Genomic DNA, 25,371 nt, shown 5'->3' with positions numbered 1-25,371 from the left:
AGCTAGTCGTTGTTTTTTTGTCCCTGACAAAATAGCTTCTGTAGTGTCACTTAGCACTAAATCACCTTGTCCTCTTCCAACAAGCTCTCCTAGCGTGCCTCTGTAGAATACTGCGTGTAAAAGAATGAGCAAAAGGAGAGAGTGGAAGTGATTGAAAACTATTTAAAAGCTTTTGTGTGGCCTCTTTAGTACGTAAAGAGAAAAGGACAAGCTAGTAAGAAGGCTGTCCTTCAACCAAAGTAAGAGGGAAAAGAAGAAAGCATGGTTAAGTTTTCAGACAGTCAGCTGAGTGCACTGGACTGTCACAAGACTGCTTTTTATAGAAGTACTTCTTATTGTGTCTTTCAGTCTCTCATTCCCTCTACTTTATCCACACACACTATCACACACACATACCCCAGATTATCTTGCCCTTTTCCTTCCTCCCGACTCTCTCCCGCTGCACCACACACACAGACAGGAAATGTGAACGAGCAGAGGAAGCTGTCCATACAAAAAACAGGAAATCCTTCATGCTCTATTGCTCTCTCTCGTGCACATGTAAAACTACAAAGACACACACAGACTCACAAGAAAATTACAGAGACAATCAAAGAGATGAGAGCTGATTGGAGGTGGTGTTAATTATGACACAATGACACAGACTATTGATGACTCTGCTCCTGCTGTGCTGACTTGACAGGGAGCCAGCCAAATTAAATGTCTGTTCCCCAACGCTGTTTATGTTGATGCTGTACAATTTGTGTGATTAGATTAGCTCAAAATCAAAGTAAATTACGCCAGGATTGAACTTACTTTGCACACAATCATACAGACACAAAGAGGCTAAAAAGGAACCAAGACAATGCATCAAAGCTAGCCTGGATCTCCTTCTCTGGCTTCTTCCTGAGTTTAGATAAATAAAACATCCAAAACCACTTGATTTCTGTACAAAACTGCAAAAACATAACACACACTAACAATTTCCTCAAAGGGTAACCATGCACTGCTATGAGCTCATTACACACAGACGGCACTTTATGCTTGCTTACACACTCTCTCCACTCACATCCCAACAGACCTGGACACACAGATAAATACACATAAAAACACACACAACATTAAGCAGTAGCATGAGCACTCAGCAGGATTTAGAGGACAATTAAAAAGCTCAATTAGACTTATATTCTTATTTCCACAAATGAGCATGTTACAGATGGTGTGGCATGCTCTTTGCATTCAAAAAACACACTTTAATAGTTTCCTCCTGGGAGACAACACATGGGAAGATGCTTTGAGATAACAGCCTCAAGAAAGTTTGGCCCACATCCTTACTAAGCAATATTGCTGACATTAGTATAGCGTTGTAAAAGACAATTCTCTTCTAGGGCTTGAAATCCCTTTGGTAAGGTTCGCTCACTCTGTGACTACAGCTGCTGATGGAGGATATGTTTGCCTTTCTACAAACGTATGCAAAAGCTGGGGGGGGTTTTCTGTTTTTTCATCACGTTGCTTTAAAACTCTTCAAATCTGTCAATGAAAACTGCCTGTTTCTTGTTGATTTTCTTTAACGTACCTCTCGTCGTCTCTTATTTCCGCCTCATTTTCAAGACAACTAGGCATCGCAGTTCCATTAGCTTTGTTTCCTTCATCAAAGTTTTCCACTGCCAAGAACGTTGAGTCAGCCTCTGCAAACATCTGCTGTTTGTAAGAGGATACTCAGAGAAAATCCTCTCGACCAAAACACAAAATTTGAATACGCAATGCTCGCAAAAAGGGAAAACAAAGTCTCCGTATGGTCCAACCTGTAAGTTTTTTTCTTTATGGCCTATTTGTTGAAGGGCAATGCTTCACTAGCTACTCTAAAAAAGGATACAAAAACAGAAACTCGGTCACAGACACATAAACGGCAATAAATTTAAACTAGCATAACACAACCCCCGCAAAGATACTGCAGGAACAGAAGCTAATCCCAAAGTTCATCTGGAGGTAAACTTGATTCATTACTACACAAAAACATGTGATGCAGGTCATTAACGAACAAACTTGGCAGCAAATTAAACAAGTATTCAACATTTGCTGGTTTGATTGTTTAAGTAGAGGAAGAAAAAAAAATCAAAAAGACCTGGATTCTTTGAAGTGTTTTCATTTTTTGGCATGAGTTTATAATTCAAGATTTATAGGTTTAGAGGCATTGAAGGTAATAATGGCAATGAAGGATTCTATTATAAACATTTTTGCATCACAGCAAAACTACATTATTTGACTGCCATTCCATCTGATTAAGTATAGCATAATATTTTGTATACTCTCATCAACATGTTTTCTTTTTAATTTTTTTTCTTTCAAGAAAATGTTTCGTAATTCTCCTTGTCTTCCAGTTGTCTTTTTAAATCCATCTGTTGTGATGGTCAAATGAACAGCTAGCCAAGCCTGTTCAGGTCCAAAAAAGAGGTACCCTCAGTTTCCATCAGCACCTCATTTATGCACCTTTTTTCCACCCCCGTTTATATCCCCACACATAAAAACAAAAAAAAAGCAAATAAATTACAGGCCAGTCTGTAGCTCAAAGCAGACGAGCAGAAACGGAGCTGAACTCATACACACGTACACATCCATGCATGCACCTTAATCCACATGTGCTGAGCAATTTGCATTCACAAGCCCACAGATTCAAAAGTAAGAACTGTGACATTCACACATACACACACACACAAGCAAACACACAGAGTGCTAACTCAGAGCCGCAGTTGAGAAGTCCCAGTGGGAAAATCCACTTTCCGGAACATTTTACCCAATTTGCATCGCTCCTGGCTCCATCGCTCTCTCCAAGGAGAGGAGATGGAAGAGGAGAACAATTCAACGTACTTATGTGTGCGTGTGTATCTCGAAAGGGTGTCATAACTTAGAGGAAAACATGTACATCAGTGAGGTCAACTCTGAAATTGATGCATCCATGAGAACAACAACAAAAAAGCTTGTTTGTGAGTTTTACACACTCTTTTGTTCAGCTGTTTCATCCATCTGTCCAAGCACTCAGTTGGTCAATACAATATTCTTCACAATATTTCCCAGAGGCCTGCAGCTCATGTTTGGCTGCTGATGAAATTGGCTATATATAAATGTGCTCAGACATCATAAATGTAAACATTCACATCAACACTTACAAGCATTAAGTGAGAATCTGATAAACACGCACGCAGAAATGCATTTTGTTAAAAACCCGATATTTCACATCATCAGGACATACCCTTTTGTGTAGTTCACCAATCTTCAGAGGACCATGACTTCTCCAAAACTCTCCCTCTTTCCCTTTCTCACACACACACACAGCAGCAGAGGGTAATGCAGGACCAATGCATTAGAGAGATGATGCAATGAGAAAAGTCAGAGCCGCAAGCAATCAGTCTGATTAAGTGTGTGCGTGTGTATGTATATGTGCGTGTATGTGTGTATACAGCTCTCTGCTGTAATCCCTCACTTGCTGCTTCCTCCGAGGAATTGGGTTGTTTTTCCTTAGGTTTGACATTATATCATCTGGTTAGGTACACACAATAAAAAACACAGGTTTTCATTCACCAGAGACCCAGAGGAGAAGTTTACAAATGCGAGTGGGTGCCCAGATTATTATTAACAAGCTGTAAAAGCTTTAAATCTATAAAGTAGGAAAAGTTTATAAAAGTTTCCGACTAAGTCACACCTCCGTGTCTAACAGTAAACTTTGTCACAAACCTGATTCCACCGAAGAGACTGAAGCATATCCTTGCTGCTATTAAACTGTGTGAACAGAAAACTTTCAGCAAATAAGCACCATTTTCAAATCAATCCACATTACTGCAGACAACACATTTCACCTGGTCTTTGCCGTTTGGTCCTGAAGGTCAATTACAATACGACCTCTTTATCAGAAGGCCCAATCGAAAGCTAATTTCCCTTAAAGCATGTCTCTTAACTCTAATTACCTGGAGCGACAAGCAATCGCCAGAAGGAGCTCCTGGGTGCAACCTCCTCCCAGATTACCTCACCTCAGGTTCCTTTCAATAACTCTAAGTGCTTTTTTGCCTTTAATTCACTCCTTGATTTTTGGTGACAGCTAAGTGAATGATCTGTTTGGGTGCAGAAAAAAAAAAGTCTTCATTGGTCACCCTTTGAGCCTTATTTAGGCCACTCCATGGACAATGATGGCCAATATACAATATTTTGATCTATTTTGACAATTGTTTTTGCCAATTACAAAATGATTTTATTTAATTTGTGTTTCATGTCACTCATTATGCTCATTTTCTTGATCCTTGTGGTGCTACATCTCTGCAAATACACAAATCTTGACACAAAAATAAATACGTTGTTGAACCAATAGTTTTCCTTCATCCCCCTTTTTCATTAATTATTTATTTGTTCACTTACCTAACTAGTTACAATTGCATGAGAGAAGACATTAATTTTCATGGACTACAAGACACTATATAACTCCCAGCAACTGAGTCAACACCCACAAGTACAGCATCGGCAGTAGGAACCCCAGTCCTGTTTAGGTCAAGTGTACATTATCATTTATCTGTCATTTTTTCATCATATCTATTATCATTTAGGCTTCTGTATTTATTATATTGACCTTCCCTGCTATCCTTGAGGTCAATAGTGAATTATTAAAAAACTGATTGGAATATAAAATAGAAGCACAAAATGGGAGTTCGTGTGAACAACTGAGTGTGGGAAAACATTGCAAAAACCTTTGGATGAGAGTAAAATGGTGCCATGTAAGAGTGGACCATTCACTACAGAACCTGCAAGGATGAAGTGTTGGTGCAGAGGGAACACAAAAGGTGAATGTGTTCTTGTGAAGCAAGGGACTGCAGGTTTAAAAAAATGGTGGAAAAGACTGAAATGCTGCTGGTAATTTTCCGTGTTTATATGTAATTAGTACGGTCCAGTTGGACAGCAGCTTTTGCTTTGCTTTCCATTGGTGGAGAATGCCTTTTTAATATTGGTCAATTGTGACTGAGATCAAAACTTATGACTGTGAAGTAGAGTGAGGTCCTAGCAGGAATGCAAAAGCAACTAATATAATAATTAAACACAACAAAGAGCTGTACAAGTGAGCGTTTACTGGGCAGTTATTAGTAAATTTATAAGTTGGTCTAAAATCTGCCAGCCACTTTAATATATGTTATTTTGCAATTCATACAGATGATTACACACTGTTCCTTGACATAAACACGCATACAAAAGCATAACAGTCTTTCAAAAAGTGTCAAAGGGTGACTGTACAATAGAAACTGTGCCAGTTAGTGAACATAAACTTTATTTGGCTTCTTTTCTCCGTTTCTCTCTAACAGTTTATTCCCAGCGGCAGCCTTGACCCTCTTGCCTTCACTTCACTCCACTGCATCACTAAATGCAGCCATTTTGGCTCCCGTAGGGCCCATGATGGAGCTTTGGTCGCCTCCCGGCCACATTCATACCACTGGGCCTGTAATGAAACTATGGATTTTCTATCGCAGTGCTGACACTAACTGCCTGTTTGCTGTGCATCCAGTCTCTACTGAGCTATTCTGCACTCCATATGTGGAGAAGAGATATCCCTCAACAAGAGCATTTCTCTCACCTCTCCGGCAATGGTTTTTCAATTTGAAAGCAATATTCAAATACTTTATACTGACCCACAGTCAACTGAAGTGAAGACAGGCTTCTGTTAAAGAAAGTGTAGGGAAAAAAAAATCTAGGTATAATACTTACTTTTTTTGTGAAAACACTTAGAACATAAATGCAGAATTAAAAAACTGTGCTGTGTCTGCAGTTTTATTTTTCTCTTACACATTTCTCTTTCTTTCTCTCCCACCCTTCTCAAACACACATACACAGATGCTCACAGGGGTAAAAATGACCTACAAGCCCACTTATTTTAAACCCTCGTTTAAACTACATCCCCAGCATCATGTTGATGCCGCAGCTACTCCAACATTCAGCAGCAGTGCAGCAACCCAGTTTCACTGTAGTGTCTGTGTACAAATCCCATGATGGCATCACAAACATCAACGCCCTCCGTGACTCTCTTTCTTTCCCTCTCATCCTTAGTCTTCCTCACTATCACCAGCCGTGGCTGCCCTGACTACTGTTGCCATGGTAACCAAGGAGCAGGCCCATCGCAGGGGGATTTGGAGACAAGTTGGAGTAAAGACCCCTATGTTATTGGAGTCTTATTATTGGGTGTGCGCCTGAGTCTGCCTGTATTTTTTGCTCAGTGGTTGCATCTTTTACAACAGGTCTGTCACAGGAGGCTCAGAGCAGTCACAAGCCAAAGTCACTCGCCATGACAAGTGACGACAAATTAAATTTTGAGGGAACACTCGCAGCAAATTGTGCATGCAAATTTTACACAAGTCCATAGCTAACTTTAAAGGCAAAAGGAAACCATGAGTGAAAAAGAAGAAGAGAAAACTGAGGCGCGCAGAACATTGAAGGTAAATACAGAGAAATCCTGTGCACCCCAGCTCTGTTTCCCCATCTCTCTGCCTCACACCCTCTATGCTGGCTATATCCATTCCAAGGTTATCAGTAATCCAATAGGTTTCCCTTGAAGCTGGACGGTTTTCTAGAGACACAGCCAATATCCTGAAAGGAAACACATCCGGAAGGAAATCCTACCAAGTGACTTAGTGTTCCTATTGTTATGGAAAAATATAATATTAATTATGCTTGATGCACTCATGTAACCTTTAAGAATGTGTTTATCTGTTTTCAAGTAATCTCTATTGACTTAGAGAGAATTACAGTCTGCGTTTCTCAGCGCGGAGCTGTTGGTTGAAACCGGATTCTGTCTCAGGTGTTGTGTCTAGTGAAATATAAACTTCTGAATGAACCAGCTGCTCGGACACAAAGGGGGAGCCCCAGTATGCAATAAATAGACAGACAAACACTGTTAGAGCACTCAGAATCTGTTGAAGAATGTGTTTGCTCTCCCTTGTCGACAAGTTTAATAAACTTTTACTCTTAAGAAGATTCTCAGTTTGAGCCTGGATTATTCCTTTCCTTCTTTCTCTATGACAGGAAAAGGTCTGTCAAGTACAAAGTGTTAAACCTCATGCTCACACACAGGAAGGGTTACCACAAAAGGTTCCCACACTAGTGGGCAATCATGTCCCAAAACCTCCCTCTCTGCTACTATACAGAAACAACTAAATAACTATTCTGTCTGGGATCAGACACCCACATCCACGAAACACGTACAAAGCAAGGTTAAAGTTGGAGTTATTTACGAGCCAGCGACCCACAAATTTACAGCACAAGGCTCATATGGATAATAAAACATAACTGAAGTTCTTTGCTTAAGTCAAACTTCTAGAGATCCATATAAGGTGGAATTACAGCCTTAAGCTCATTTCTCCTTTGCTGTCAAATAATTCAATTTTCTTCCAATGACATCCAATGAGAAGGATATTAAGCCTGTTTTTTTGTGATAAATGACTAAAGTGGTTTATAGTGTTTAAATTAAGTTTTTTTTAAAACAAAACAGTGTATCATCAGTGACAGGTCACTTTAATGTTTTAGTTCGTAAAGAGTGTGATGCGTGTCTTTGTATGTACGATACGTGCACTCGACTTCTTGTTTTTCTTCCTGTTTTTCCCCATTGTATGTGCATGTGCACTTGCCTTCATTAATGAATGCATGCGTTTAATAATGTGTATGTATATGTGTTTGCCTGCTGCCTCTCTCTGGGGATCCTGTTTGTGGTGCTTTAATTAGCTTAATCCAACAGTAACACATGGGTGGAGGAGCAGAGGAAGAGAGGGGTGTGAGGAGGGCTGGAGTGCGAGAGGTAGCAAGGAGAGAAGGGTAGACAGAGGAGAATATCTCTATCTCTGCCATTTGTTACTCCCCCCCTCCAACAAACACACCACCATCTTGGCTCTTGGCAGCGTCAGAAGCTGGCTGGATCATTGTAAAATCCATAGAGAGGTGGAAACAGTCTTCGAAATGGCCACATGGGCTGCTGGTGGCCAACTAAACCTTTTCCAGGGAGACAAAGCACTCAAACTGTAGCCAGACTAAATCACCAATTAAATAAAATAGTGAGGGCTTAATTGGTGTTAGCCAATTTAGAGTGACAGTGTGCAATTAATGTTTCAGAGAAGATACGGAGGAGACTGTTGGGAGTGCCCATGTGTGTATTTCTACACTAATTCAGCAACCCAAACCAGTATTTTTGTCCAGCACTTTTTAGCAAATTTGGAAGAGAGCAAGAAAGGGAGGAACAGAGGTGTAGAAAAGGTAAATGAAGAAAAATAAATACTGCTGGGGGAGGGTTAGAGAGGAGAACGGTGGGAGTGGAAGAGAGGACTAGAAGAGGAAGGAAGAGAAAGAAAGAAGATGCATAAACAAATACTAGCCATGGGAATAGATGCAATCAGCTCAGTCAGTCAGCTAATGACCAACTCCATGGAGAAAAGAGAGGAGCAAAAATAGTAGTGATGGTGTGAGTGAACTGAAAAAAAAAAGCAAACAGAGGGACCGAGGAAGGAAAAAAAAGAAGGAAAGGAGGAACAAGAGACAAACCGCAAAGAGAAATAGACGCATACATGACTAATTAATCAGTTTGAAACATTTGATCCAAAAACGTCTGGGTAAATATTTTACCAAGAAGAGACAATTAGCGATTAGTGAATATGGATGGAGAGAAAAACGGGAGGAATGCTAGGACAAAGAGAGGCAGTGAAAATGATAGAACACTCTGCAAGACAATGAATGAAGCTGTGTCCAGTGAGCCTCCTCTTAAACACCCAGTTCTTCACATTTGAGGCGTCAGTAGATGGAATTTATAAAATTATTGAGGAAGCTGCAGAATTTTTTCTTTTAAAAACTGCATCTTTGCTAGCACCACTAATGCTAAACCAAAAACTTTCAATAGTATAAATAACAACAGCTATTCTTCTAATTGTTATTAAAAATCTTAATTTCCTCATTACCATTATGTAAGCGATAAGCTGTTTAGGGTTAGGGACAACTACTGCAAGCTTGAAGAAAGAAAGTGAGACAACTAACACTGTCAAGTGGCTTCAAATAGGAACTACATTTCACACTTTTGAAATTGTTTTTTTTTTAAATATGCTTCTTAAAAGCATTTCCACTTGTTAAAGAAAGTGGAAAATGGGGAGCTTAGTTCCAGCCAAGCTCCCCATTTAGACTATTGCAATCTTTACATCATCTTAAAGTATATGACAACACAGAAATACACCTTTTAAATAAAACAAATTTCACCTAACTATCTACCAATGTCTAACATGCAGGTGTGAGTGTATCTGCTTTCATACACACAAATGGCAATCATCTTAAAATCACTAAATCGGAGGAACTAATCAAAAACAATCTATTAGGAATCTATTAGGTTTTCAAGGAATAATCTGATAAGCCGCCTACAGTTGTTTCCCATAGAAGAGTCTGTGTGTGCGCCTGTGTTTTTGAAATGCTGTGCTGTCTACAATCTTCACAGCAGATTAGCTAATTTGATAGTAACTTACATATTCACATTCATCATTTGATGTAATGGAGCTGAAGAAGCTTCTCACATCCAGATATTAGCAGAGATTTCAGAGAAGCATCAAAGTGCTGCGTCATGTTTAAGCGTGAGTCCTACCACGACATCTGTTTGTTGTTCTGGAAAAATGTGATACTTTCTTCCCCTTTAGGGTTAACTAGCCTGCACATGAAGTTGCTGAAGGCTTGTGGAAAGCTGAACAACAACCTCAGGACAATTTATTGTAAACAAATGCATAGACTGATCCTTTCTGAGCCTAACAGTACTAATGAGAATGTGAGATAGTTTGTCAAACTATGTATGTGACATAACTACCAAAGCTAATCTGTTTGCCGTGTCTCTTATGATGACTAAATCTGAACAATTCTGCCCCAGTGCGTATCCAAGTATGTATAATATACTGACAAGATGAACTCATTTTGTCTTATTAGCCTGAAATATGACAGCTCATCTACTGTGAGTCTGTTTGGTTGCCAGTCTCGTCATAAATGAGTGCACTCAGAAACCAGGTTTTGTGAAACCTAGATGATGGAGTCTTTGCTGTATTGTTTGGTACAAAAAAAAAGTCAAGACATTTAGACCAAAATCTCAACTTACTCCTTTCTCCTATCCCTTTGGCCTGCCCCAGGCTTTAAGAGCTGCCAGGCCCTTTGAATGGAAAATTATTTTCACACAAACAAGCTGTGCTTGCACAGAAACAACCAAATGAAAGTATTTTCTCAGCTAAAAATATTTCAAAGAACCATTGCAATGTCTAGTTTAGTCTATTCCACTCCATTACACATTTGAAATTGTCAGTTTTCCTTAACAAATGTAAAACAAGGTATACTGAAGTCTGCTAAAGACAAATAACTTATTACACAGCACAGCATACTGATGTTGTGTCTGTTTATGTCGATGTGTAACAATGAATCCTAATGCCATTGGTTTCTTGAAGGGAAGTGTGAAATATTTGAAGAGGCTATGACTTCAAATTACCAGCCTAGAGGTAGAAGTAGGGCTAAACATTTCTCAGCATAAAGAACCAATAGTCAAACATACAGCCACACACACAAACGCACATTTAAAGGCCAGTATTATTATATGACAATTTAATAGTGTAACAAAAAAAAACAACCTTTTTAATAATAACAGACATGTTTGAACAACACATTTTTTTCTGAATGAAAATGTAAATAAGAATCTATAGAAAATCATGTAACAATGTAGGCAATTATGGTATAAAAAATGAAATACTTTGATGTTCCACCCTGAGATGCCTAATGGAGATGACCTAGAAACAAGCGGGCTTCCCTTGCTTGGATCATGTGAGCATCCCAGCTTGCATCCAGACTCCTCTAATCTTCCTTTTAAAAAATGGATTCAAGTATGGAACATTTATTATTCATCTCGCTTGCCCTTTTTTTAACTGTCTCCCTTTCTCTCGGCTTTCGTTCCCACTCTGATCTCCTCCTCACTTTGGCTCATTAACCCCCGGTAGCAGCGAATCAGGATGAGAAACACCGAGGCAGTGAATGAGAGCGGAGCGCTGCAGTCACACACTGTTGGACCGAGCTAAAGTCCATTAGCGCCAAGATTATCATTTGTAGCATTAGCTAACACAGGGGCTCACTGTAACTTATCCAGCCTTTTAAAAGTGATTAGTTTTGAACTATTATTGTAGTACTGCTTGCACTGAGATTAAGAAATGTAAGTAAAGATTAGCAAAAATTATTATCAAGCCAGTTTGCCCCTTTCTGCCACCTTTGCTTATTAGTGAGATATAAAATATGGGATATCATGAGGCTTTGTAGGACAAAGGTGCAGAGATAGAGATACTAGTTTTAATGAGGCTGCGTGGGTGGATTCACAAGGAAGTATATGTGATGGCAGAAGACCCCTCATTACTGTCTACCCCTTACAAGTTAGAAGCCATGTCTTGAGATGTGAATGATTGATTGTGTTACACTTGTGCGGATGCTTTTTACAGATTAAAACCCTCTTCACATGTATGCACATTTTAGATTTCAGCGTAAGCATGTGCACTCTTTTTCTCTCTAATGAAAGTAAGAGATGAGAGGCAGGAAAAGGAGCGATAACTACATTTTTTTTCTCAACGCATACAAACCTTCAGCTATTATCAGGGAGAAGAATCTTTGATCACAGACGGAGACTGAAACAGAAAGTGGAAAGAGAATATGTGAGCAGCACATGAAACAAAAGTTGAGAGAGAAAACAGAAAGAGAGCAGCAAAGTGAGGAAGCAATAGATGACTCCCTTTACTAATTCATAAGCGTGGTTGCACCGTAGCCATATTAGGTGCAACACGAAAGGATGGAAGCGTTTCAATCATTGTTGGAGCTTACACCAAAAACCTTATGAGGCTGAGGTCTTACATACTGAGCTCAAGCAGAGACAGGAGCACCAAAGACCTGAGGTGACACATGCATTCTATATTCACGGTGTGAAATTCTGCAGCGACACCCCAAAGGCTTGACCGTGTCTCTGACGATAAATGTGCCTGAGATTGCATTCACAAAGAGACGCTGTGTGCTTCACCAGCTTGAGTATAGCCACATGTGAGGACACACCAACAGATGGGAGAAAGACTCAGGCTGGCAATGATGAGAGATAATTGATATCCACATGATTCGGTGGGACATGCACATATGTACAGAAATGGATAATATATCAATTCACTTTAAATAATTATTGTCGCTGTTGTTGAAGAATGTAAAAAATGTCTAAATCCTGCAGGCAAGATATGTGCCCCCTCTGGTTTTACTCAAGTGAAATAAGTGCTGGCAACAGGAATTGGCTCTTGAATTCCAAAGGTTGTGTAAGATGTCTTTGAGATGCCTGGGAGGGTGAGCTTTGCCAGTAAAATCTACTTATAGGTAAAGTTAGCAGAGGCTGAGAAAAATGACCCATTAAATGGTTGGCAGTTTAATCGTTTGGATGTCCTTCAATTCCTTTCATTTTGCTGAAGTCGCCTGACACTACACATTGCATTGAAAAAAGGAGCTAATCATAAAATATAGAGGGAAGCATCTGAAAGCATTAGCCTTCCAAAATGTTTCAAGTTTTATCTGGTCCAAATAGGTCTGGCTTAAAACAGTTGCATTGCTGGGCTATGTTCACACTGCCTTCTGACTTTTTGCGTAGGTCTAACATTTTTGAGTGATTGTCTACATTATGGTTTAAATTCAATCACCATCAGACTCTAGTGTGAGCAGTCTAATGCCCCGAAGTGACCCACATGTGCAGAAGGTGTTGTGACGTAACACGCACCATGCTGCATATATAGAAGTAAATATGGGTGCCACACGTGTCAGCATGTGTGTATCTATTCTGAAGCTGTTGTACAATTGGAACAGACTAAATTATGATCTGCCAACCTTGGTTCATCTACTGTTTACATTTCATCTCTTCCTGTCTTCTCCGACACAAAATGGGAGCTACGTTCTGAAAGTAGAGAGAAAAAACAAACTCAAGTGTCCATCCCATCACACTAGGATCAATACGCCAATACACAAACAAGTCGTCTAGAAAATGCCAAATTTAAAAAGTAAATAAGTGAAGAAAAATACAAAAAAGCGACTACATTTGATTCTGTCGCTGAAGACGTGCAGAGTTCCAAGCTTTAAACTGCACAACAATGGTATCGATAATCATACTTGGGTCGATCCGCATACCCCTACTTCAACAACATAAAAGTGAGATGAATCATGAAATGACAATTTAGATTGAGATCACTTTTAAAAACATTGAATATGTGTCAAATTTAGTACTGCATAAGAAAGTGACCTGTGTCTGAGTTGAAAAAAAATCGTATTTTTCACATTCAGACTGTCAATTAATAAAAGGGAAGAGTGATTGATTCAAATATAATTCTGCTTTGACGGGCTGAGCAAACATCTAGTTTGCTCAGCACTGCACTATTAAAACTACATTTGCTTTGCTAAAGAAGAAGCTATTTCACTGCCACCATTGTGTGCTATGACGAGCTCTTGATTAAACATGTGCAGCACAAAGTAGACTGGTCTGTTGTACGACTTTCCCCCCTTATAATGTAACTTCCTCTGAATGTTTGCAACACTCTTTAAAACTCTGCTTTAAACCAAAGACAACACAGAGCTCCAACTACAGAATCCTTCATTGTTGTTCGTTTTGGTGAATGCCGTGTGTGTAAGTGACGTTGCTAGGCTGTTAGCTGCACCAGTGTTTCACTGAGAGTGTGAAAGCAAATACGTAGGTCATTATGACCAATTCACAGCGGGACTAATAGTCCCTGTAACCCTCAGAGAATCATTAGAAGTGTTTGATCAGGAACCCCCTTTTATGTTTGCTCGGACAAAGTTTTAAATTTCTTAGCTCTACACTTTGAAGTCAGCTTAGCAAAGGTTTAACTTGATGGTAAATAAGCCCAGGTCTACAGACACATTACAGAAAAGTGTTATCTTAATGCATTTGGCTGCTGTAAAAAGGTCACATTAATTTAAGCTAACAGATCCACAGTGCAATCTGCACTGAACTTTCACATGTGGATAAACTACAGCAGAACTTTACTGTAAAAAGTTGTTTTTTTTCCACTTCCTGTGTGTTATCAATTCTAACTGTGCATAGCTATGTAATGAGTAACACTTACAGTCATGGATTCAAATTTAATGCAGATGTTCTGGTATTTATTTATGCAACAAAGATAATTGCAAATTTCCTGAGCATAATTATGCAGCGGTATTACATCCAAGTTTTTTTTTCAATATATCAACAGATGTTTGTCCTTAACCACTAGTAAATCTGCTTTGTTGTAAATGTCTTGTATTGTATGGACAATGGTGTAAAACATAACCATCTTGTCAAATATTGTTTTTCAGTATTTGTTTCCTCTTTATTTAGGAGAAACAACTTTAAACAAAGATGAACTTTCTACTAGGTTACAATAAAATATATATATATATATATATATATATATATATATATATATATATATATATATATATATATTTTATTATTATGTCACCTAATTCTTCCTAAATCCTTAAAAATGCTTTTCCTGCCCCCCGCGCACACACACACACACACACCATACTGAGTTCAACTCTAGTAGCAGCCCAGGTTAGAATAACACAAAGACAGACAAAACAACTCAGGCAATTATTTGCCTGAGTTGAATTTTATTCTATGTGTTTCTTAATTTAGGAAAGACATGTTGTATATATTTTGCTTTTCACACTGATGTTACTGTTAAACTGTGTACCCATACTGCACGTAAAACCAAAAAGTCATTTAAACATCTTGATGACAGAAAGAGGAAGAAACTGCTGCAAAAATGACACAATTTGACATTAATCAGGGAATAACATAAGTCTGAATGACCGATGAAGTGCAGAGAAATAAATAAATTCAGTTGGAAAACTTAACTTTAGATGCAAACTACAAATAAAATGCTTTTTTCCCCCCAAAGCGCCTGATCTTATCCTTCAAAGCTTCAACTATATCTGACCTCTTTTATTATTCTCTGGATCTCCATTTCCTCAATCTCGTCTTCGTTTTGTCTTTGCGTGTGTTTGTGTGACCTCGAGCAGTTGTGTGAACTAATGACCGAGAGCTAAAAAGCGCCTGCACAAAGCCGGTCTCTGTACTCATGCCCAAGCCAAACAACTCGTGACTCCGGTGGTTCATCCAAATGATGACACAAACTTCACACACACACATATAGAAATGGGACCATTAAGCAGAAACAGGAAGTCCTTATGTCCCATTTTCTGATTAAGGCAGATGGATACAATCTGTAACCAAAGAGCTAACAAAAATGGCACAGGTATTGATTTAATCATTCCTTCCTGACTGTATAACCTAAAATCTCATGTTGTTGCACAAGTTTGCATTTTACAATTTCGGTAGAAATCAAATCAGCTAAGGGGAGGTGATAAGACAGACTAAAAGCAAACCACAGACAAATGTACTCGCACACAAACACACACACACATAAACACTCGGGGGAATTTGACAGGGCAATTGTGCACAAGTGAAATTACAATCATCAGTCAATTAGGGCATGACATGCTCTCTTAATGGTGACACTAGCAGTCCCAAAGGAATATATTAGTGACTTTACACAGAAATATACACATAAAAAAGACAAACTGTCACTTGTTATTAATCCTGGAAAAGTCAGGTGACCAACATCATTAGTGCCAAAAAACCTTGTTTCACCAAGTTGACAAAAAATACAATTATTACAACATTATAATGGCCTTGTCCTTAATTTTAAATCAATAAAAAAAAAACATTACAAATAAATCAAATGTTTCGCCAGTTTTCTTTTATTTTTGCTGTTGTTTGGTCTAAAGGTGTGATTTCCAAATTTTCATTTGTCACCGAATCACCATCAGCAGTATAGCACCAGAGGCTGCCGCTGCAAACATTAAAAATACCTTTGAAAAAATGGAGTTTAGTTTAGCAACAGTTAGACTAAAAAACAGATACTGTCCAAAGAATAAGTCCTGAAAACTTTGCACCAATACGCAATGAAAGATCTTTGATGTGGCCTGCCTGTTGTAGAAAAATAAGATTCACTGATGTGGTACTGATAGGCCCTCTGAGATGTTCTTTTTAGGTGCGACACAACTGTGCTGTATATCTGTTCACAGTTTGATGTTAGTCTATGCTGCTTTCTATGTGATACAGCCTTCCAGTTATAACAAGACTGATGGCATTATGTTTTCCTGATAAGCTTTGTTCAAATGAGCCCTCTCTGACAATCTGAGGTTTGACAGATTCCACCGCTTGGCTCTGTCTCATCCCCGGGATGTTCTGCTTGACATTTCTTTTGAAATAAATTGTTAAAAATCAACAAGCTGCGTCTTCCTGTCTCCATTATCTCCCTGCCACAACACTACCCACTGTACACAACAGTGTATACAGTGCAGTGTTTTGTCTGCCGGGGTAAGGTAAAGAAAAGACTCGCAACCAGCAAATAGCTCATTTTTGTGGCCTAATGCAGATGATAGAGATACAAGTGTTTAAGGCTAAACACTGATCCCTCAGGCTAGCACAGTTTGCTGTTTCCTGAGGTAATTACATGCTTCCAGGGTTATTAAGTGTAATTTGGGTCCAAATTAATGTTAAAAAGAGCTGTAAATTCAGAGCTGTTTTACAGCATCTTTGTGGTATTTTGACCAAAGCATGTCAAAGACTTTTTATTACAGCCTCGGGACACTGCATCAGCTTCTGGTGCTCTGTCTGCTTTAACACCTTATTTCATGCTTGCCAGTAAAACTAGTCTTAGAGTTTGACAGTGTGTTTCCACTGTGTGTCATCAGGAGCTGTGGCCTCATTGATGCACTAATGAATGAACACTGGGCAGCACCTTCACACTCAGCCACCTGAGCCTGGCATGACCACAATGGACACACGTTGGGCACTGGGGGCTCGGACCACATGGCACACCGACCACATACACACAACAGATGGTTTACAATGCTCCCTGATGGGAGTGCGCAGCTGAGGAATCCTAAGCCCTGTCTGCGTTTAAACGTGCACACAGCATCAAAGAAAAAAAAACCCTATCTGCTATTGGATTATTGACTGGCATCCCCTCTTTTTGTCTCATCGCCTCAGACCACCAACTGTGCTTATGTGTGCATGTTCATGGTCAATGCCTTTTTATTGTCCTTGCTCAACAATGTGTCGAAGCGCATAAGTGACTGCAAAAGATTACAAGATTCACCAGCATGTCATTTAAAAGTATACCTGATATATCGGGGCCAGGCAGTGTTTAGTTAGTTACAGTTAAGACAAAGCCAGCTCAGTAAATAAGGAGCAATATGTAAAGGTAGCATTCTGCTGCATTCTGCTGGGGGGGAAAAAAAACCAAGAGAAGCTCATGATGGGTTTGAAAAAGCAGACACTGATGATGAAATGATCAAAAGGAATGAAAGCTTCTAATCCTGAATATTAAGTTCAGTAGATGGCCAGCCCACTGATACGACCTTGACCACAGCGGTATCCAGATGACTGCCAGAATTAGTTAATCACAACGGTGGACATCACCTCTCTTTATCAGTTCCTTCTCTCCGCCACCTCCTGTTGCTTTTCTATCTGCTTCATCTTTCTGTCTTCCTTCCTGTTCTTGTATCTTTTCTATCTGTGTCCCATTAAACCTCAACTCATTAGTAAAAGCTTCCCCTGTGTGTGTGAGAGTGTGGTAGAGTTGGAGTGTGTCAAACAGTGCACAAAGGGACTTCATTAGTGCTTGCTTTTAACATGTTGTTTATTCCACTGTCTTGTTGCTCTGGACAACCTTGAACATCACCGGTAATTAAAAACAGACCTAAAAAAAGATAACACAAGATATCAAAGCACTCGAGTCTGACTGAGTGGTGAATGATGAGATGTTTCAGGTAAAATAGGGCCGCACGATATTAGGAAAACATGCATTGGCAATATTGTTGTTGAATATGTGATGACTGTATCAGCTGCAATAACTTTGAATTTCCCCCATTCCTCTTACCATTACAACACTGACAACACTTATGTGCTTTAGTGTCTTGGCCACTATCATCAAAATTGGCTGTGGGCATTTCAGGCAGCAAGGGGTCCATCTTATTGCAGTTTGAGTCTGAGATTTAATGCAACCCTTTGAGATACTGATGTCATCCATGCTGATAATGTGATGACATTATATTGTGCTGCACTTGAACTCAAATCCCAAATAAGTTCTAAGATTGCAAAGAGAAAAAAAATCTATTTTTCTCTCTTAACATTCAACTAAATGTAAACATTTTTTTTTCTTTTAATATTTGCCTTGTTTTTTTTCCTCCTGAATGCCGATGTGAGAAAAGAAACGTGCTTTGTGGTTGCATCATGGTCTGTTTTCTGTTCCCACCAAGCTGTAAAAAACCATGCTGTTGTTGAAACAGATCCCTCTTTTACTAAAAATACAAACAAATAAAATTGCTAGAACACAAAATGTGATGACCAAAAAATTCTATTATTGCTCATTTGTATTTAAATCTATTCTTACTATGACCAATGCAAGTGATGAGAATGTATGCAAGCTCAAATGTTATATTTTATATACTGTCCTTTCAAAGCACATTAAATCTTTTTTCTGTTTTTTGTATTGAAGAGATGCGAGCTATTTCTTTTTAATGTGCGCACATATGAGAGCATCAACAACGTTGCGTGCCGCTTCCCCTGATGATGTTCCACAAACATATACCTCAACGGAGAGCAGTACAGCCTGGAAGACACGTGAGAATAGCTAAATAAATAAAGCATCCATTCCCAAGCTAAGTAACTGGGTGTCACACTGACAAATGCAAAGCACTGAATCTTATTCAAATTGCATTGTTTGTCATCTCTCTCATAAACATACACATGCAGACAAAAACCAGTGCCATCACAGGCATTATTATACATACTGTGAGTGACAAAAACACAAACACTGCAAGCATACACAAAGAGGCATTAAAGGCGCACAAACACACAGTCTGATTATACATTCATAATTTTGAATGGATGACAGGTCTCAGGCAGTAAGAAGAGAAACGGGCTGAATTCTAATGAGCCGCAATTTTCATGAGAACTCTGTCCTCCTTCGACTGAATACACACAGAAAGTAACAAATACTCAGGCTTACACAACCAAATTACACAAAAGGAATAATAATTATGTCAGACTGCGTGTGGATCTATCATACAATCACAAGAACAAAACTTGCAGTTAACTTGTACAGCTGTCATCATCATTCCACAACAAAAGAGCACAACAGTTAAATAGTGAGGGGGAAAAAACTCCTATCTGGTGTTGAAAACAAACAGAAACTCGCTCACATAAAAAAGACAGTTTTCTCAATTGTGTAAATGTAAGTGTCAGGGGAAAAAAAGAAGTTAAAATTACTATTCTGTCCAGTTCTCCGTCTATACATACAGTGTGAGCTATCAATATCGGCCTCAGTAAGAAAGTATTCATCTTGTCACATCTGTTGGACTAACTCAAAATGGTTTCTTTGAAATTAGAAGTAAGACCAAACGAGGCACTGGGACACAGCAAAACCAGTTCATGCCTGGTATGATCAATAAAAATTATTTACCCGGACACATATAATGTAAAAAATAAAAATAAAAAAACCACAAACAACCCTACCTTCTTCAGCTTCCCATTGCGTGTGCCTGCAAATGCCACAGTGTTGCCACGGTAGTCATACGCCGCCACTGAGGTCATGCCGTCATCCTTGTCTATGAAGAGCGGTATGCCTTCAATGGTGCTGGTTCCCCCCAGAGGCTGGTTGAAGTCCTGGCCACAGAAATCGTCATCTATCTGCAGGGGCTAAAGGGAAGAAGAAAGAACTATAAGGAATCTCATTTTTACCAATATCAACTAAACATACATTCAGACTGGGTTTCTTTATTACACCGAAGAAAATGTTGAAACATAGTTCAGGAAAATAAAACTACTTTCAGTTGGATGAAGATCATAATTGACACTAATGCAATGTGGTATAACCAATGTAAAATTTATGAGTTTTGATTTAACTGAACTGCAAAAACACTTGCTCTGCTGGTGGACCTGTAATTAGGTTTGTTGATCGGTTCCTTTATGGAAAAATCCTTTCTGCTTTGACAAACTATCAACAAGCTGTCCATTATCTACTGCATGTAAGACTCAAAATACTCCTCAAAGCACTAGACAACCACTTCAGATGAACCAGAATACTCCTTCAACGAAAAGCTCAGATCCCTTAAAGTAAGGGTTTGTGGAAAGACTATAAACAATTAGTATCTTACTTGTTGAAGAGAGCTTATGGAATGACCATTTTTTTTAAGAAATAGAGTGCAATTCTAACTGGACTGACAAGCTAATGGCTCCTCTGAGAAGTGCCGGGAACAAAGTGGATTGCTGCCTCTTAAAACAACTCAAATCTCAAAAAAAAAATTCTAAGTGATTCATGTGAACGCTGTCGTCTAAATTTTTTGCACTGCTGATTTGAATTGCTCGTTTATTCCAGCAGAAATATGATACTCTTGCTGAAAGGGCCCCAGGCTGCGGTGGAAGTGTCACTGCTAGCTGCTGGTGCCACTTTATGTGCTTGCAAATAACCACAGTACTCAACATAAATAACTGTGTAATGCTAAATTGATACTGTAAAAGTTTATGAAATAGCACTCAACTGGTTTTGAAAATTTTTAGGCTGGAGTTTTAAAATGGCTGCAATTCACTTAGGTCTTGACCAGGGTTGGAAATTAGCACTCGCCACCGGCCAAATGCGGGTAAATATTTGAAGTGGCGGGTGAATTTGATCAACACACACGCCACTGTGGCGGGTTGGCAATTTGAACAGAAAAGGTGTTATTTGTCCTCTTGACATATAGGGGGCAGTAATGTGCTCGAGTTGCTGCTGTTATGTCGAGCCGCGTTCCCCCATCAGATACGGTTCCTCCTGCGTCTCCGTGCCGCGTACGCGGCAAAAAGCGCGCGTTCATGTTCAACGCTCGTAACCGCCGCGCTGTGCTCACGCTGCAAGGGAACTACGGAGACCGTGAAAGGTCAAACAACTTGTTTTGGCGAAGTTAAGCCACTGTTTTGCTAGCGTGATAGATAGACAGACAGACTGTTATGGACAATATAGACAATGTGTTGACAAAAACAAATAATAATTAAAATAAATAATGACTTATCTATTAACAGAATTGTTGGGGCAAATATTTCTTATTAAAAAAAACAAAAAAACATAATTCTTTTAGGAATTAAATGTGCTAATAACATCATAATACAGAGGAAAAAGGAAAAAAAATAAGAACTTGTTGGTAAATTATTTTTGTCCCATGTTTTGGAGGGGGAACAGATTATTTCAGACGGCTGAAATATTTGGTTCCCCCGTGGTAACTTTTGCAAAAAAACAACAAATGTCGTCAATTTCACAGGACTTGTTGTCCATGATGAGAGGAACAAACACAGTTAAGGACTTTTTGGTAAATTATTTTTGTCCCATGTTTTAGAGAGGGAACCGATTATTTCAGACAGCTGAAATATTTGGTTCCCCCCTGATAACTTTTGCAATTTGCAGTTGCATCACAACTGCTTCCACCCACCTCGATCATCATCATCATATGAAATAACTTTTTGTCACAACATAAAATAGTGGCTGGTAAAATCTTTGAGTGGCTGGTGGACAAAATTTTTAATTTCCACCCCTGGTCTTGACCCCACTTGGACTAGTCATTAGCTCTTCAGTCCAGTCAGAATCAAACCCCATTCCTCCAAACTGAGGTCAGTCAAAGAACTATCTAAAACAGATAATTAATTCTAACCTTTCCATAAAACCCCACTTCAAAAGATCTTAATGTTCTGAAGCCTTATCAAGATTAGCAAACATAAGCCAGGCCAGGAATGTAAAGCACATCCCACCAAGATTTCCTTGTATCTCCCCATAAAATGGACCTTGAAAGCTGCCAAGCGGTGTGCAGGTTTAAATGGTGTTTACTTGGGACAGCAGAGAAACCCACCTAACTTTATCCAGCCTTTAAAGCTGTGATTCCATTGCACAACACATTAAACAGCCTATCCAAATAAAGCCCCATTCATTCATCCAAAGTTTTCTCACCAGCATAATCCTACCATGCGAAGCCTTTTTATTTTAACTGTGTTCAGTCATGGTGGTGACCCGGCGGTAATGGTGGCAACCATGTGACAATATCGGGAGCATACCAGAGTCACGAGGGGCACATCGCCCAAGGCAACTCACTGACCCATATGATCCCTTAACCAGTCACCACACACTCCCACAGGGCGTAATATATAAAGAAAAGTTCAAGTGCCACAATGAAGAAATTCTTTTGTTTAATGATAAACGATTGGTTTAAAAAAAACTGAACAGTTACACACATTTTTCTAGTAAAACTTTACTAATTTATCTCTTTCCTTGTTTGATACCACAGTCGATTTAATATTATCTTTTTACACAAAAAGGGCTGACCAAACCCTGACATCTAGTTGAGCGAACAGAAACTGCAGTAGAACAATCTGGTTGTGTAGATTAAATAATTTATCATTCTATCAAAAACCATTTTTACTATGACAGAAAATGACCATAAAATATCCTAGGTGCCCCCAGTTTGATCATGTGGTCCATTCTGGACGCTGCTTTGGCAATATTCTTACTGACAGGATGCATGCGGTGTGTGTGAGGCACCGGTATTCAGAAGAAAAGTAAAGCAGAATGTCTGTCAGGAAGTTATACAGAGCCAGCACACGCGTGTGAGCTGGTACACACACAAGTACACTTGGGGAGTGTGTAAATAGCGGTGTAATCCACAGACTTATCACTACATCATCTGATTGATCCACACAGGAGAAAAGATAACACCCCTCCTCCACACACACTCTCTTGAATGGTCTACCTAAATTGCCTGCAGCTCAGCACACGTCAATAAAGCGTTTCTCTGCACTTTTTTTAAACACTCTTTTTCTCTATCTGCTTCCAGCCGCCACAGGACCTACGAAACTTCAACATGCACTGTGTCTGTTTCTACTCTTTCCAACTTTTTTTATAAGTCACTTCTTCATCCCTCACATAGCCACTATATGTTATGCAGGAAATGTAATGGCTCTTAAGTCAACAAAGAGCCTGTGTTCTCATGCCCTTCTGTTTTTTTCTTTTTCTGAGAAAACAAAATAGAGAACATTTTAACAAAAACATCAGTTCATTTGGGTGTTTGTGTTTAAAGCAATAGTTCATGTCATATGAAGTGAGATTCTGTAGAAAGTGTTATGAACAATCATTATCTTACTCATTGTAGACAGTTTGCTGAACAACCTTAAGATAGAGAAATAAAGTTTAATTTTAACTGGATTAACAAGCTAACAGCTAGTCTGAGCGAGGCAAAGACCAGCATATATTGTTACCGTTTTAAAACTCCAAATCCAAAAACTGCCGAGACAGTTCAAATAGACACTATTTTATCAACTTTTACACTGAGGTTATTTACAAAGAAATTTATGGTTATTTATGAGTGCAAATAGAATAAGTAGCTAGTTGTTGGACTTCCAGTGCACCCTGAGGGACCTCCTGCAGGAGTATCATAATACTTCTGCGAGAATAATAGTGTATACAAAATGCAAAACTGATAGCAGTGTGGAGATTTCAAAATAGTATTTGCATGAACCACTATGAGGTTTTTGAGAATACAGTTGTCTTAGACCAGCTGTTAGCTTGTCCATCAGATCAGAACTAATCAGTATTTCTAAGGTTGTTTGAAGCGCTATATACTTCAGATAATTGTTTCTAACCCTTTCAGAAAACCCCACTTCAAAAGATTTTAAATAACTTCTTCTATAACAGCAGATAGCTAAGGGGAAATTTCTTCCTCTCAGATCAAAGATTACCAGACAAACCCGTACGTACAAGCTGGCCACACAAATCTAAACTAAGACCCATTTAACTAAAATACCCAATATATACAGATTTGGCTACAAGCAAGAAAATAACGATGATCTTCATGTGACATACAACTAGAGGCAACAACTGTAGAATCATGTGAAAGAAATCTATCAGCCTGGATTTGAGTCAGACCCAAAAAAAACAAAAACACACATAAGCAATCTCATTACAACAGAGCCTAAAGGACGCCAGTTAAAAGGGTGAATTCATCATTTACAGATGAGATCAACTCCTGAAAACACAGTGTACAGTTGCATCGAGTCTCAAAAAGGGTCAACACCCACCTCATATATATACACTAACAACTACACACAGCAGCCTGCAAAGGTCTCCCTGGGGCCCCGGATGGTAAAGGTTCTGTACCTTTTCTGCATGTCTGGTGAGTTTAAACAGCAGAGATCAGCATAAAATAAAAGGCATTTCTCTTGAGATTGGAAAACCTTTTACAGGCGCAACATTCTGTGTATGATGCAATTTAACACACTGAAAAATCCCCATGTGAATTAGGGGCAATATTGAGGGTGTTAAGAATATTCATCTCAGTGGTCTCTGCAGGGTTATTGGCTGGAGACTGTATTTAAAGCTCTGCAGTTTCTCAAAAAGGCAATGAGGAAGGAGTTGAGCAAACAACCTTCCACTGACTTTGGCAGCACTGTTTGTAAATGAAGAAGAGGAGGTTTGTTTTGATTTTCAAGGAGTGCATGTGCTGCACACTAAGTGAATTTGTAGCTGTGTGACTGAATGATATGCATGTGGGAGGGTAAAACTTTAAATTAGAAATTGATGTTTTTACCAATATCTTATTTGTTATCCTTAACGTTATAGACACTAAAACAAATGTGTTACACTGAAGGGTAGCTGATCATTTTCATTACTGGCTTTTTTATGGATACCTTTTTTCAAACGATACCTTTTTTACTTTGTCTGTAACATGTGAAACAAAGTTTCAGTTTAGTTTCACAAGTGTATTATTTAGTTTCTTTATTTGTAAGTTTCCACATTTAAGTATATCAATTATTTACCACTAGTATATCTGTATATCCACTTTAAGGAACTCAGTCCTCTCCCTAGTTTTCAGGACTGAGAATAAAAAAAAAAAAACACCAACAGAGTTTTTGTATGATCCGTCAGTTGAGATTCTGTGTCATGATGAAATAAAGTGGACTTCCTGTCTTGATTTGTAAAGACATTTCTCTTTCATCTAAAAGGTTTCTTCAGGCACACAGACAAAAACTGCAGGCTTCTCTTGAACTGAAGAAGTCTGTCAGATGAGAGGTGAAATATCTTTACGAAACAAGAAAGGAAGTTCACTTACCTTCTATTTAAGCATGTAGGATTGCAATGTTCTGGATGTCTGAGAATCTACACCAACGTGTAACCCAAATGCAGATAGATCAAAATATGAGGCTTGTGCTCACATTCACACAAA

The 25,371-nt window shown here is 38.9% G+C and overlaps 1 protein-coding gene across 4 annotated transcripts in view; it reads right to left on the bottom strand.

Moving 5' to 3' along the window:
• LOC108239867 (plexin-A1) overlaps window positions 1–25,371 on the bottom strand; it is a 182,883-nt gene that overhangs the window by 112,592 nt on the left and 44,920 nt on the right. For all 4 annotated transcript variants that reach the window (XM_017422867.3, XM_017422869.3, XM_017422868.3 and 1 more), the window contains exon 3: window positions 19,649–19,831. In XM_017422867.3, the coding sequence (XP_017278356.1) occupies window positions 19,649–19,831 (183 nt within the window). The remainder of the gene's footprint in view (window positions 1–19,648; window positions 19,832–25,371) is intronic.

The sequence above is a fragment of the Kryptolebias marmoratus genome, linkage group LG4 (assembly GCF_001649575.2).
Source record: "Kryptolebias marmoratus isolate JLee-2015 linkage group LG4, ASM164957v2, whole genome shotgun sequence".
Classification (NCBI taxonomy): domain Eukaryota; kingdom Metazoa; phylum Chordata; class Actinopteri; order Cyprinodontiformes; family Rivulidae; genus Kryptolebias; species Kryptolebias marmoratus.
Note: the sequence above shows the minus strand (reverse complement) of the source record. Positions and strands in the feature narration are given on the sequence as shown.